The sequence below is a fragment of the Eurypyga helias genome, unplaced genomic scaffold (genome assembly GCF_000690775.1).
Source record: "Eurypyga helias isolate BGI_N326 unplaced genomic scaffold, ASM69077v1 Scaffold6612, whole genome shotgun sequence".
In the NCBI taxonomy this organism is placed as follows: domain Eukaryota; kingdom Metazoa; phylum Chordata; class Aves; order Eurypygiformes; family Eurypygidae; genus Eurypyga; species Eurypyga helias.
Window position 1 is genome coordinate 6,833 of NW_010237725.1, and position 12,540 is coordinate 19,372.

The 12,540-nt window shown below is 51.2% G+C and overlaps 1 protein-coding gene across 1 annotated transcript; it reads left to right on the forward strand.

Annotated features, from left to right (window-relative positions):
- Positions 1-324: 324 nt before the first annotated feature.
- On the forward strand, positions 325-12,342 carry LOC104505217 (complement component receptor 1-like protein; the record flags this gene model as incomplete). The annotated part of the gene is made up of 16 exons (XM_010147559.1): positions 325-545; positions 1,084-1,183; positions 1,724-1,809; positions 2,194-2,406; positions 3,002-3,184; positions 3,403-3,591; positions 4,060-4,257; positions 5,202-5,432; positions 5,777-5,965; positions 6,336-6,515; positions 6,658-6,827; positions 7,029-7,169; positions 8,254-8,386; positions 10,113-10,292; positions 11,436-11,618; positions 12,154-12,342. Coding segments are annotated over 16 exons (2,786 nt in total), but the record flags the coding sequence as incomplete, so codon positions are not given.
- Positions 12,343-12,540: the final 198 nt, after the last annotated feature.

Consider the following 12,540-nt stretch of genomic DNA (forward strand, 5'->3'; position numbering starts at 1 on the left):
GTCTTCCTTTACCTTTTCTCCTTTCTGTGTAAAATGGCCACAAATGGCTGAAAAAGGTGCAATGATTTATACTAACTGGGGAGAGGAAACAATTAATCTGGACTTTGTGACCAGCCTTTGAAACTGCTGGATGAGGTGTGAGGAGGGAACAGGGCCTCGTGGGGTGATGGTGCTCCCCTGTCCCTGACAGCCTCAGCCAGCCCCAGTTGCAGACTGCGCTTCTCCCCTCCGTGTCTACCTTTGCGGGTTTTAAGGCCACCAAAGTGTCCTCGACTGGACCTTCAGAGTAGATCAGGCCTTAACTCCCACTGCTTTTCCTCCCAGCATCCTTCTGATGGAGTTTCTGTCGGTAGGTGTCTGCGATGTTCCGCCACGTATCCCATCTGCAGAACTCAAAGAGCAATACCATGGCATTACCTCATTTTCCCATAATTCAGTGGTGGAATACGTCTGTCGTCCAGGTTATGTGAGAACTATTAATGCCCGAAACACCCTTGTTTGTGGAAGGAACAATAGGTGGCATGGAACAAAGGAGTTCTGTATACGTGAGTATATTTTGGGTTGACTTTGGGTTTTGTTTTAATTCACTGATGCTATCAGCTCATTTTGTTGGAGCAGTATCCAAAATGACCTCACGGGATGGTGGGAGAGGAGTGACCTGACGTGACGCACAGCTTATATTCCGCTAAGGACTGACAGTGATGGCAAAAGCTGAAATCTGCTTTGATGCTGTGCTTGGCTGTTGATTCAAAGGGTGTTCTGCTGAGGCACTTTGTAACTCCTGATTCAAAAGAAGTATTTCAAACCTGCAGTCAGAGGATCCTTTAGCTGCGAAGAAATGCCGTTGTGCTTGCCAGGGATGCTGCAAAACCCCACACAGACTGCAGAGGCTGGCTGCAGGTCGTGATGCAAGTCTTCCCAGCATCATGAATCGTGGAATAATTTAGGGTTGGAGGGAAAACCCAGAGGTCTCCGGTCCATCTCCTTGCTCAGTAGTGGAGGAGGCTTCCGTTTTCCTGCTGCGTTTTCCCAATTCTTCAAGAAACTGCAATAAGAACTAACTCCAGTCCTGTTGTCCCCCAGCAAAGCTGTGCACCTACCCTGGAGAGCCGGACAACGGCCGACTGGTCCTTGCAGGGACGTTCAGTTTTGGGTCAGCAGTGAACTTCACCTGCAACATGGGGTAAGCCGAGAGGACTCAAGGCATGGGTCCTCTTCTTCTCCAGCAATTTTTCCGGAGTCTTTTCCCTATAGATTATAGCCTGTGCTCTCACAAGCCTTACCAGTGTACGTAATTGCAGATGGCAATTGAAATATCTTTTAAGCTTTCCTTCACAAGATTTAAGACTGACTGAGTTTTCTTAATCTTGTACTTTGAGGCCGTTCTTCCCAACCTCAAGTTCGCTCTCCTGGCTCTTTCTTAAACCTTTTCCACTGTTTCAGTATCTTTTTGAAGAAAAGCCATCGATATTGAACTCAGAGCTGTGGTGGTAGCTACAGCTGGCTGATAAAGTAGACCTTTTTCCTTAAAAACCATGTAAGTTTTTTATTTAAAAAATGCTTTTGTCAAAAGCCAGCGTGTCATAAAAAAAATTACATCGATGGCAAATTTCTGATCAGCTGTAATTATGAGAAGGAAGCCAAAACCATCCTGATGGTGATGTTATAGTAATTCATCAAAGCTGAGTTTGTTGAGTGATTCCCTCTCACCTGTTTCACACAGGTACAGGCTGGTTGGAAATTCCCAAATCCAGTGTGTGATTAAGAATGGAGTTGTTACGTGGGACAGAGATATCCCCATCTGTGAATGTAAGTACAGTTCCTTAATTGATCTGCTGCTTAAAGGTTACTGAGGATGGCTAAAGAAGCAGTCACTGAGGGTTTAGGCAGTTTGATGTGTGGTGGAGTCTGGAAAGACACTTCTTCCTTTGTGTTTTTTCTTCCTGCAATGTCCTGCAGAAAGATTTATTCACTGTCTGGGAGTAAAGCAGCTGCATGTCAGACTGGTGTATCCCAACACCACTCGGTGCCGGGGTCGGAGCTCTGCTGGCATGCGACTCCTTGAGACCTGCTCTTGATTTAACCCTTCTGGCACCTCCTGTTTTAAGTTTGCTTATTGGACTTTTGGTTCAAAACGAATTAAGTTTTGTCTCTCTTGTTCTTCCCTCCCTCTACCATTTCCCTTCTCCCCAGCCATACCATGTCCACCCCCTCCAAAAATAGCCAACGGAGATCACAGCGAGACCGACAAAGAGCTCTTTGAATACGGAGCGTCCGTCACTTACAGGTGCCACACCGTCCAAAGAGGAGAGACACCTTTCTCGCTGGTGGGAGATGCCTCTATTTTCTGTACAACTACAGATAACGTAAACGGTGTCTGGAACAAGCCAGCCCCGGAGTGCAAAGGTGAGCTGCTCCCATGCAGGGGTGAGGGGTGTGCTTGCGAGCTCGCCGGGGCACTGCAGCAGCACCAGCCGTAGCCCCGGCTCTATTGCCGTCTGCTAAAGCCGTTTTCCTGGGAGCTGTCTCTCTCCTTGGTGTTGCTGGAATCGCTTCTTGCAGATGACACCCTCTGAGGTTGGTAGCAACAACAGGATGTAGAGTCTCCCCTCGCAGGGTCCATGAGTGCTCACGGTCACCAAGTCAGCAGGGGACGTGGGAGTGGGATTTTATTAGCGTTCGTCGCCCTGACGATGCATCTTGTCTGCCATCATGTGTAAAGCAAAATGCCTGCAAAGAATTTGGAAAGCTGCTGTGATATCTGCTGCCTTTCCTGTGTTCTTTCTACACTTTGCCTTAATAAAAGTTGTAGAGGAAAAAAGAAAACCTGTAACATAGAGTAAGGAGTTCAAAAATACCATGTCAGCCTTCTACCCTTTCATGTCCATTTTCAGCCTTTTTGGTGAACGCATCTTATGCCATGAGAATGTTTTTAACACCCCCATCTCCCCTCTTGAGCATAACTGCTGATTTCCTAAGTGCTGGCGTTTCCCTGACGCAGCGGTTAACTGTGAGCATCCTGTCGTGGACAACGGGAAGCTGCTGAGCGGGTTCCGGACCAAGTACACCTACAGAGACACCGTCATGTTTGACTGTAACTTCCGCTACACCATGAAAGGCAGCGATGCCTCCATGTGCAAAGAAAACGGCCTCTGGGACCCTCCGCTGCCGCTCTGCCAGCTGAGTAAGTGGGGTGACCCGAGCACGGCTCCACCCGGCCCAGCAGCTTTGCTTCCGTGCAGTTCCCACCCAACTAAGAAAGCATTAGGTCCTGAGGGATGGCTCCAGGTTTTAACTTTTTGGATTTTTTTTTGGCTGATCTCACTCACTAAGGTGACTTTAGGAATTGATGATGTGGGGCCATGTCTCATTCAAGCTGGTGAAATCGCTATTTCCCTCCAGGTAGCTGTGACGACCCTCCAGATGTGGAAAACGCTGTGAAAGCCAGGCTTGCTGGCAATTTGTTTCCTGTGGAGACTGTCGTTACTTACGAGTGCAGGGAGGGCTACCAGTTCAGCCCCGGAGAAACCACGCGGCACATCAAGTGTCTGCCGGATTTTACGTGGACCAAAACTCCACAGCCTTGCCAAAGTAAGCGTACACTCTTTTGGCTCGCTCACCCTTGCTGTCTGGCAAAATTATTAATGAATGGAGGAACAGTAGGTGGTCTGCTGTTGTGCGGGTGTCAGGGTCGAGGAGAGAGGGGGGTGCTCAGGGTGCCCAGCTTGGCGTGTCCCTAGTCTTTGCTGTGACTCTTCACCTCCTTTGATTTGTGTCCCAGCCACAGGGTTTTCTCTCCTCTATTTACCAGCTATGCTTTTGGTCCCTTGAACCTGTGGGAAAAGTCATCCTGGTATCGAGGTCCCCAGGAGGTTGCAGTTGCGGAGCCTCTTGCAAACACCCCATCCTCCAGGAGCACCAGGGACCGTGTTGGGGCAGATTTAGCCTTGTGATGTGCCTTTTGCCTTACAAAGCACTCATCCTGTTTGCGATGAACCTGCTGTCACCCAGGTGGCTTTGCTGTGGTTTTCACCCTTGCTAACGTTTGGTCTTCCTCAGGAATCAGCTGCCCAAATCCAGACATCAGGAATGGAAAGCCCTTACATGTATGGGAGTATAAACACAATTACATGTATGGAGACAGACTGGAAATCACGTGTAATGAAGGTTATTCCTTCAAAGGTCATAGCGGTAACGTTGTGCTTTGGTGTACGAGTGACGGTAGGTGGAACCCAGCAGTACCGGAGTGCACTGCAGGTAGGTGAGAGCTGGTGAAGGATGTTGCTTTGACAACTACGTATTTTTGACTGCAAAGGTTTGGGTTGCTCTGTACAGCGTCGCTGTCTGCTGACGTTCACAGGAAAACCTACGTGTTGCCTTAAATGATGTCTGTGACAGGGTACACGTATTTCCAGATCTGGTTCTCCAGATCTAGTTGGAAGAACTAGGCAGTAGAGGATCCAGACGGATCGTTATATTGCCTGGGGATTGCCGTGGAAAAAGTACGGAGGTTTGGCAGGGAGCTGAGCGGGAAACGGGGTCTTGGCAGCTTTTAGAGGCTCCTAAGAAGCCTGGGAGAGACTCACCCAGCTGGAAGGGGATGTGGTTTGTGCTTTGGACAGCAGCTGGGCTGGTTTGCTGACATGAGGCTTGGGAGCAGAGGATGTTCTCAGTGCATTTCCCCTCTCGAAAGAAAATGTGACAGCATAAATAACTGACACTGCTGAAATCAATAACCCAGCAATGGGGCACTGTGGCAATATCGGCGAGCTGCTGGAAGAGACCTGAGCCCAAAATTTCAGGAAAACCTTCCCAGGAGGAAAGAGCCTGCTCCATCTCGCAGGGCAGCCAGCATTAGGGTGTGGATGATTCCTTGTCCTGGCCCTAACGCTGCCTGTGAGGTGCTCAGCAACCTCAGGAGTCCAGCTCCGTGGGAGAGCAGGGCTGCAGTCCCGGGGGTGATAACGGTACATGGTACCGGGAGCCCCGAGGGAGGCTCGGTTGGCCCTGAGCCCAGCTCTGCAGCATGCGCCTTTCCCAACAGCCTCAGAAAAAGCTGGTTGTAAAGCAGAAGCTCCTGTAGTGTTACAAAGGCAGCCCTGAGACCTGCATCTAGATGACAGTCACCTTTTTTCCCCAGGGTTCAGATATTCTTGGTAACTGTCTTCTCCATGGGTGACACAGAAGACTCTCTTCACTAGGGTTCTTTCTGAAAATAAATGACATCCTTTATTTTCCAATGTTTCTAGAACTTCGTTGCCCAACGCCAGATACTTCTCATGGAAGAGTGGTTTATCAAAGCAAAAATGGCTACACAGCTGGGACCAGACTGAGGCTGGCGTGTGATTCGGGCTATGTCCTCAGGGGCCAGGACTCGACCGAGTGTCAGGCGGATATGACCTGGGCTCCCCCGTTACCGGTTTGTGACAAAGGTACGTGTAACGCAGTGCTGAAAAGAGACCTGGCGCATCGGGATTCAGAAACAGCAGTCGCTGGGCGACCTGCCTTCAGCATCTGCTCCTGGGGAACACGGTGGTGAGCAGGGCCTCATGGGCTGAAAGAGTGGAGGTGTCTTGTCCCTAGGGATGTGACCCAGATGGGAGCTGAGTGAGAAGTGAGAGCCTTGAGCTAAGTAGCAGGAAGCCAGGCAGCAACTTCACGTGACTGTCACACTCTAAATAAGCAGTTAACTCTTGCACTGATTTCCCAGAAATGATTTTGATTCTCACCTGAATGATAATCGTGTCTTTTCTTATCAATCCCATTTATTCCACAGTCTGTGGCCCCCCTCCACAAATCACCAATGGGCAGCACTCTGGCTTGGGACAGGACCAGTTCCCATATGGCACAAGGGTGACGTACAGCTGCACGGAGGGTCTGTCCCTCATTGGGGACGATTCCATTTACTGCACCTCCGACGACGGGGTGAACCTGGTGTGGAGCGGATCTGCCCCGGAGTGCAGGGGTGAGTCTGTTCTCCTCTACGGGATCAGGCTGAAGCAAGGACCTGGGTATGATGCTGGGGCTAAGCCCCTGCTCTATTATTTGCCCTGGTCCAGGAGCTCCAAACACGGAGTGGATTAATGACCGTGCAGCTTGTCCAGCTCCTGTGCAAAGGTGTCAGTACCACGAGCTGCTCAGGAGCCCCAGGGACTGGTAGGGTCTCTTCAGGGATTGCTGCAGGCAGCTGAGGGTCAGTGCCTGTGTTTGAGTGTAAAACTGATGCAGAGAGCATCAGGAAGAGTGGCTGTGTCCCACCTGACCTGGTTCCCCCTTGTCCCTGGGGAAGGGCAGCAGCCAAACCCCCCACTCCCACCTCTGCTCTCTTCCCGCAGTGGTTCGCTGCCCCAAGCCCGCAGTCGAGAGGGGAAGGATGATTCCACAGAGGTTCACGTTTCCCTACGGGGTGGCCGTGCAGTTCTCCTGTGACGAAGGCTTCGTGCTGCACGGCGATGCCGAGAGCCGGTGCCTGGCCGATGGTACCTGGCATCCCCCCCTGCCCACCTGCCGGCCAGGTGGGTACCAGCCAGGCAGATGCCCCTGGCACAGGCCAGGGTGCTGCTCCTTGGAATCACCAGCAACGGGTGGAATTTCCAGGGATTTTTTTCCTCCATCTCCTCGCATTACATTCATTTTTGGCATGCATTTTCCTTGCAGTTCAGTGTCCGCAGCCCTCAGCACAGGATGACCTAGTGATTCACTCTTTTAGAACATGGTACGAGGTGAATGACACTTTGTTTTTCAACTGCAAAAGTGATGGCCGTCGAACGCTAAATTCAGAAACCACCTGCTCAGCTAATGGCACTTGGATACCACCGCCCACATGTGTAAGTACCACCCAGGTCCAGGCTTTTTCTATATATTGCCCCATTTATTGCCTGGAATAGCCCTGGTCCGACTCGTGAATGGGGTTGCTTTGTTACAATAGGGCTGGTCTGATTGAGGGGCTGCAGGAGGAGCAGGATGCTCAGCAGAGGTGGCTGCAGCAGTCTCATGCCCTCTGTATCTTTGCTTTGGTTCTTTTAAAGAAAAAGCATGATACATGTGAGAAGATTCTTCAAAACAGGGAAGCTTTCCAGTGTGGAGTTCCTCTGACAGAACTGAAAACTCTGCTGGAAGTCCGGAAACTGTACCTGGAGATCCTGAAACTTGAAAAGGAGCTAAGAATTGCAGCATACAACTGACTGTCCTCACTGGTATCATAAGAACTGTCCTTTTTGTGTGCTGAATAATCATGCTGACTGAGGATTTTTTTTTTTATGGCTTCATAATCTGTGCTTACACTTAAGCAGCCAGAACAAAGTTTACCAATCAGTGACAGAACAGAGTCAGAAAGGGACAGCTTCTGGCTCATGCTGTTAGGGCTGCCTGGGTTAGTTTTGTTCATCACTTTATACAGTTTAAAGCTTTGCATTTAGATATGTTCTCTTTTTTTTTGCAAGCACGTGGTTAGAAAGGAACTGAGTAGAAGGTAAATTTTTATCGTACAGACAGGCACGAACATGGTAAGAGCCACCAACCCCCACTCGCCCCACAACTCCTGCACCCCTTCAGCTGCTAATCCAGTATAGCCCACTGCTACTCTCTTCAGATGTGTTGCATTCATTATTGTGAACAAGCACGTAACTGCCTAATTAGCTGTGACCTTCCGAGCAGGCACAATGAAGAAAACTTCAAAGCCTGTCTGCAAGCCAAACAAAAATGCCAGGTTTTCTTCCCCGGCAGGACAGAGGTATCTGAGGCCACGACAGTGCCGCTCACTGCATCTTCGTGTGTGCACCAAGCTGTTGGAAATAAGAGTCTCAAGAAAGAAGTAGCTGATTTTTTTTTTTTTTCCTGCAAGGTCCAGTAAAGGGGAAGTGCCCAGCTAGCACACGTCTTGTGATCGGGCCGATACTCCTTCACCACGAGATCATAATAAAGCTGCAATTGTAATGACAGCTGCGTCTGGCTTTCCATAATGCTGTCCCACCTACAGTGAAGGAAAAAGGTGCTGCAGTAAGCATTGCTTGGTTAGGCACGCAGGGCTGCCGTGCCCTGAGCACAGTATGGGGGCGTGCAGGGTGTTATTTATCCCCGCTGTCCCCACTGGGAAGAAGGCAGAGCAGCATTCTCTCCCATGGCACATCCTTGCTGGAGAGTCCTGGGAAGGCAGCCCTTGCCTTGGGCAGGTCAGAAGGGCTGGGGGTGGCCTTGTTGGCGTGGCTCATCTGTCCTGTCCCCAACTTCCCACTGCTGCTTCCCCTTCCCCAGCGGGTTCTCGTCGGGGAGTCGCTCTCGCCCTGCGCAGCGCTGGCATCTCCCAGCGCCATGCCAGTGCTTCGCCGCCGGCCGGGGCAGGTCCTGGCAGCGGTGGTCCTTGTGCTGCAGTCAGCTGGGGCTCTTGGTGAGTGTCGCTCCCCTGCTCGTTTGCCTTGCTTCTGTGGCTCAGCTTTGCGTACGGATCAGACACATAACAATCGGGTTAGTAAATTCAGCGGGAGACCTTCCTCTGGCTGAAGTCACTGTGAACCTCTTTCTGTGCCTGGTGTTCTTGTAAGGATGATCCGAGCTCAGTGGCTGCTGCTGATTGCCTGTTTCACCTCTTTAGCTGCAACTCTAGGGACCTGCATCACCCACCCAAAATTCCCAATGCTTTTCAGAAGTCTTACGTTGGGGTGTGGGTCCCCCCTGGGACCGGGATTAAGTCTGGCTGGCCCAGAGGCTACGAGCTCATCCCCGGGACAGTCTGGGGCCAGGTCTCTTCTCTGCAGAACTGGTCTGGAGTCGGATCTTGTGTCGCATGGAGTACATCACCCTTTGACTCGATCATCTGTGAGGTAGCTGAGGTGTTCCCAGGGCCAGAGGGTGTCCTTACAATCTGGGGCTCAAGACACAGATGGTGGTAAGATGGGAGAGTCAATTAGTCAGGTAATAGTTGTTACCATTTAATTAAAAGGGTTATAGTTAGCAGTTTGAGTGGTCGACACTGCAGCCCTGAGATATCTTGAAGGTAGCTGGGGAGTTGTCATGCCTTCCCAGGCTGGCTTCAGTGCAGGAGAAGTGAGACTTTGCTGACTAATGTCTCTAGGAAGGGGAATAACTTGCAGTTTCTACCTGGAAGTTGACAGTTCCTTTAAAAACAGGCCTTGTGAGAAACTTCTCCAGGGTGAGCAGCATCGCCATCCTCCCTGCAGAGGCATCTGCTGCCCCCCGGCTGCCAGCGCTGCCTTTACACCCTTTTTCTTTAATTCACAGTGGTTCTAGGAAGCCCATTGTCCCAGTCCAAACATAATGCCTAATATCCATGTGCCAGTACCTAAGCTGGGGCCTGGGGAAGACACGTACGAGTACACAGAGACTTTTTCCATGGGTACTGGTCCCAAAGGCAGCATCACCAGCACTTTCCTGACACAGTGCAGTGGTGCTGGTGCCTGGGATGCTGCTGTGTACCAGGGTGTGAAGCAGGTCAGAGTTCCAGCATCTAGTGTAAGGCATGAGGAAATCCCAGTTACAGCTGCCTTTAGTTTAGTTTTCTCTCTTCTCATAGTTTGTGACCAACGCCAAAATATTTCTCATGGGTGATACAGTAGATGGACAAAAAAGCTTTTTGTTGGGACATGAGTGATATACGTGTCTGATAGAGGTTATGTGGTTGCTGGAGAGCTGCTTGGTTGTTGTAAAGCTGGAGGTGGGGTGCCAGCACCCCAGAGTCACCCCAAACCTGAGTGTGCAGATGAGTTGTACCACAACCTGCTAGAGCAAGTGTCCAAGGCCAGGCTGGATGAGGCTTGGAGCACCCTGGTCTAGTGGAAGGTGTCCCTGCCCATGGCAGGGGGTGGGGCTGGGTGTGCTTTAAGGGCCCTTCCCACCCCAACCATTCCATGATTCTATTAGGAAAGGGAAAAAATAGTGTTGGACTGTGTACAATGGAAATGCTGCACATTTGGGGGTCCTACTGATAACGGCTGCTCAAGCACACTTATTAATCCCTAATGTCTCTGCCTCGATTGCTGCCTTCGTTAAACTGATTTGCCTTCTGCTTACCCAGTGGAGGGGCAGTGACTGTTGGTCGCTGTAGCTGTATGCAGTAGGAATAACCCTGAAAAGCCTGTTTGCTTGGTGATCCACAGTGGTACAGTGTCCCATCCCAGCCATCACGCACGGCCAGCTGAAACCTGCGCAGAACTTCACCTACGGGAGCACAGCCACGCTGGAGTGCGACACCGGCTACATCCCCGTGGGTGCCGTCACCACTGTGCGGTGCCTGGCCAGCGGCAGATGGTATCCACGGATGCCTGCCTGTACCCTAGGTACCCACGGATCTCTTGCCTCCTGACTTTGTCTCCCGCGTGGAATTGCCTGCTTGTGTTTCACGCGCAGCGTGGAGGGGCTGGAGGGTGGGCACGGCGGCGAGCTGCACTGTCTGGTGTTTGGTGGCAGGGTTCCCCTCTGCTCTTTCATCGAACCTGGGTAATGTGGCAGGGCTGTCCTGATTTGGCTGTTCTACCATACTGCAGGGTGCAGCCAATGAGGTACAAAGGGATCTGGGAGTAAAGACTCATTATGTCACGTCATCATTTGGGGAATTCGTTGCCACTGTTTTTTTCCATTTCAGTTCACCCTCCATCCCCCACAGCGATGCTCAGGGTCGCTGCTGTCCTTGCTGCTTTCTGGGATTTCTGCCTTTGCCCATGGGGCAGGCTGTGTTCCCCAAAGTCAGGGCTCAGCTTTGTCCCCAGCAGGTCTGTGGGGAGACCTCCTAGCTCTGAGGGTCCCTGTTGTCCCCTGCTCTGGTACCAGGTCACTGTCCCTACCCTCCTGCCGTCGACCACGCGGACCAAAGCCCTCAGCATGACTTTGCAGTTGGGACAACCGTGACCTACTTCTGCAGAACCGGATACACTTTGCTCCCCGAAGTCTCTCCAACAACGACTTGCCTTAAAAATTTCACATGGTCCGTAATCCCAAAGCTTTGCCAGAGTAAGTACACCGCTTCCTTCGCTTTGCCAACAAAGCATCAGTTTAATGACGTGGAAATAACCTCGTTTTCAAAATACTCACTAGGGGTGCTGGGCCATAAGGACTTCATTGAGCCGTGCTTTGGCTCTCGCTAATCGTAATTTTGCCATTCAAAGGGTAGCGTGGCTGAAAAGAAATAGCTGGTTATTTGGCTGTTCAAACAACCACGCGGTGATGCAGCTACTGACATATCCTCCCTTCGGTACAACTTATAGCTAATCACGGGGCTCAGATCATTCTGCCTTCCAAGAGGAATGGTGGTTATCACATAATTACCATCCCTGCGCATGCAGGGTCAGGTTAGACATCTGGCAGCGTTAACAGTCAGGTTCCCTGGGTCAGCAAGCCCTGCCATGGGAAAACACCCTGTGCGAATGTCTCCTCCCCTCCTGAGCCAAGCCATGGAAGCTCATTCTGATGCTGGTGTTCCTCAGAGGTGCAGTGTCCCAGCCCCGTTATCCAACATGGGAGAGAGATCAGCCCCAGGAAAGCTGCATACACCTTTGGACAGCAGGTGGAATTTCAGTGTGACCCCGGGTACGTGCTGAGGGGCAGCCAGAGGATCCAGTGCTGGTCTGATGGGACGTGGAGACCCCCCGTGCCGTACTGCGACAAGGGTGAGTGTGAATGGTGTGAGCACGGTGGGTGCTGGGAACAGCAGTGAGAAAATCACGTAACCTGAGCACCTCGTCTTGGAGAAGGGGGTGTTAGAAGGGGTCTGAGCCACCGCATTAAATGGCTTTACAGTTTTCATCTTCTTTCAAAACTGTAATTAAGAAAATGTGTTGAGTAATGGGACTTGCAGCCTTTTTCTCACAGGACTGTACAAGGGGTTTATAATACTCGCAGGTCCCTGAGCCTGTTAATGAGCAGGATTCTTTCTCGTGAAACAGAGGGGATATGGGAAGATTGGCTGAAGGGGGGGGATGGAGTCACATGTCATGATACCGGGTGGGTTGGGTGGTTGGCTGGGTCAGTCCAGGAACGGTGGCAGAGCCATGACCAAAGGTGGCAAGAAGCGAGGAGGACTTTGAGGAGAGCAACCTGAGTTAATGAACACTGGGAGCTGGCTTCTCCTGTTACTTCCCAACACTGCTCTGTCTCCCTGACCAAACAAAGAAAATCTTTTTTCCTTTCTCTATTCTCTCATAGTTTGTGGTCACCCACCAAAAATCACCAACGGGCAGCACTCTGGCTTGAGAATCGAGCAGTTCCTCTACGGCTTAGAAGTAAAGTACAGCTGTGCAGAGGGTCTGTCTCTCGTTGGGGACGATTCCGTCTACTGCACCTCCAACGATGGGGTGAACCTGGCGTGGAGCGGACCTGCTCCGGAGTGCAGGCGTGAGTCCTCTCCTGTACGGGATCAGGCTGAAGCCAGGACCTGGGTACAATATTAGTGCTCAGCACAATGGGGTTAAAAGCAAGCACGGTTGCTGGGAGATCCTGCTTTCTTGGCAGGCTCGAGAACTCCGGACAGGGAATGATCCATGTCGAAATAGGAGACTGGTTCTCCGACGTTGATGGCCATCAGGCAGTCAG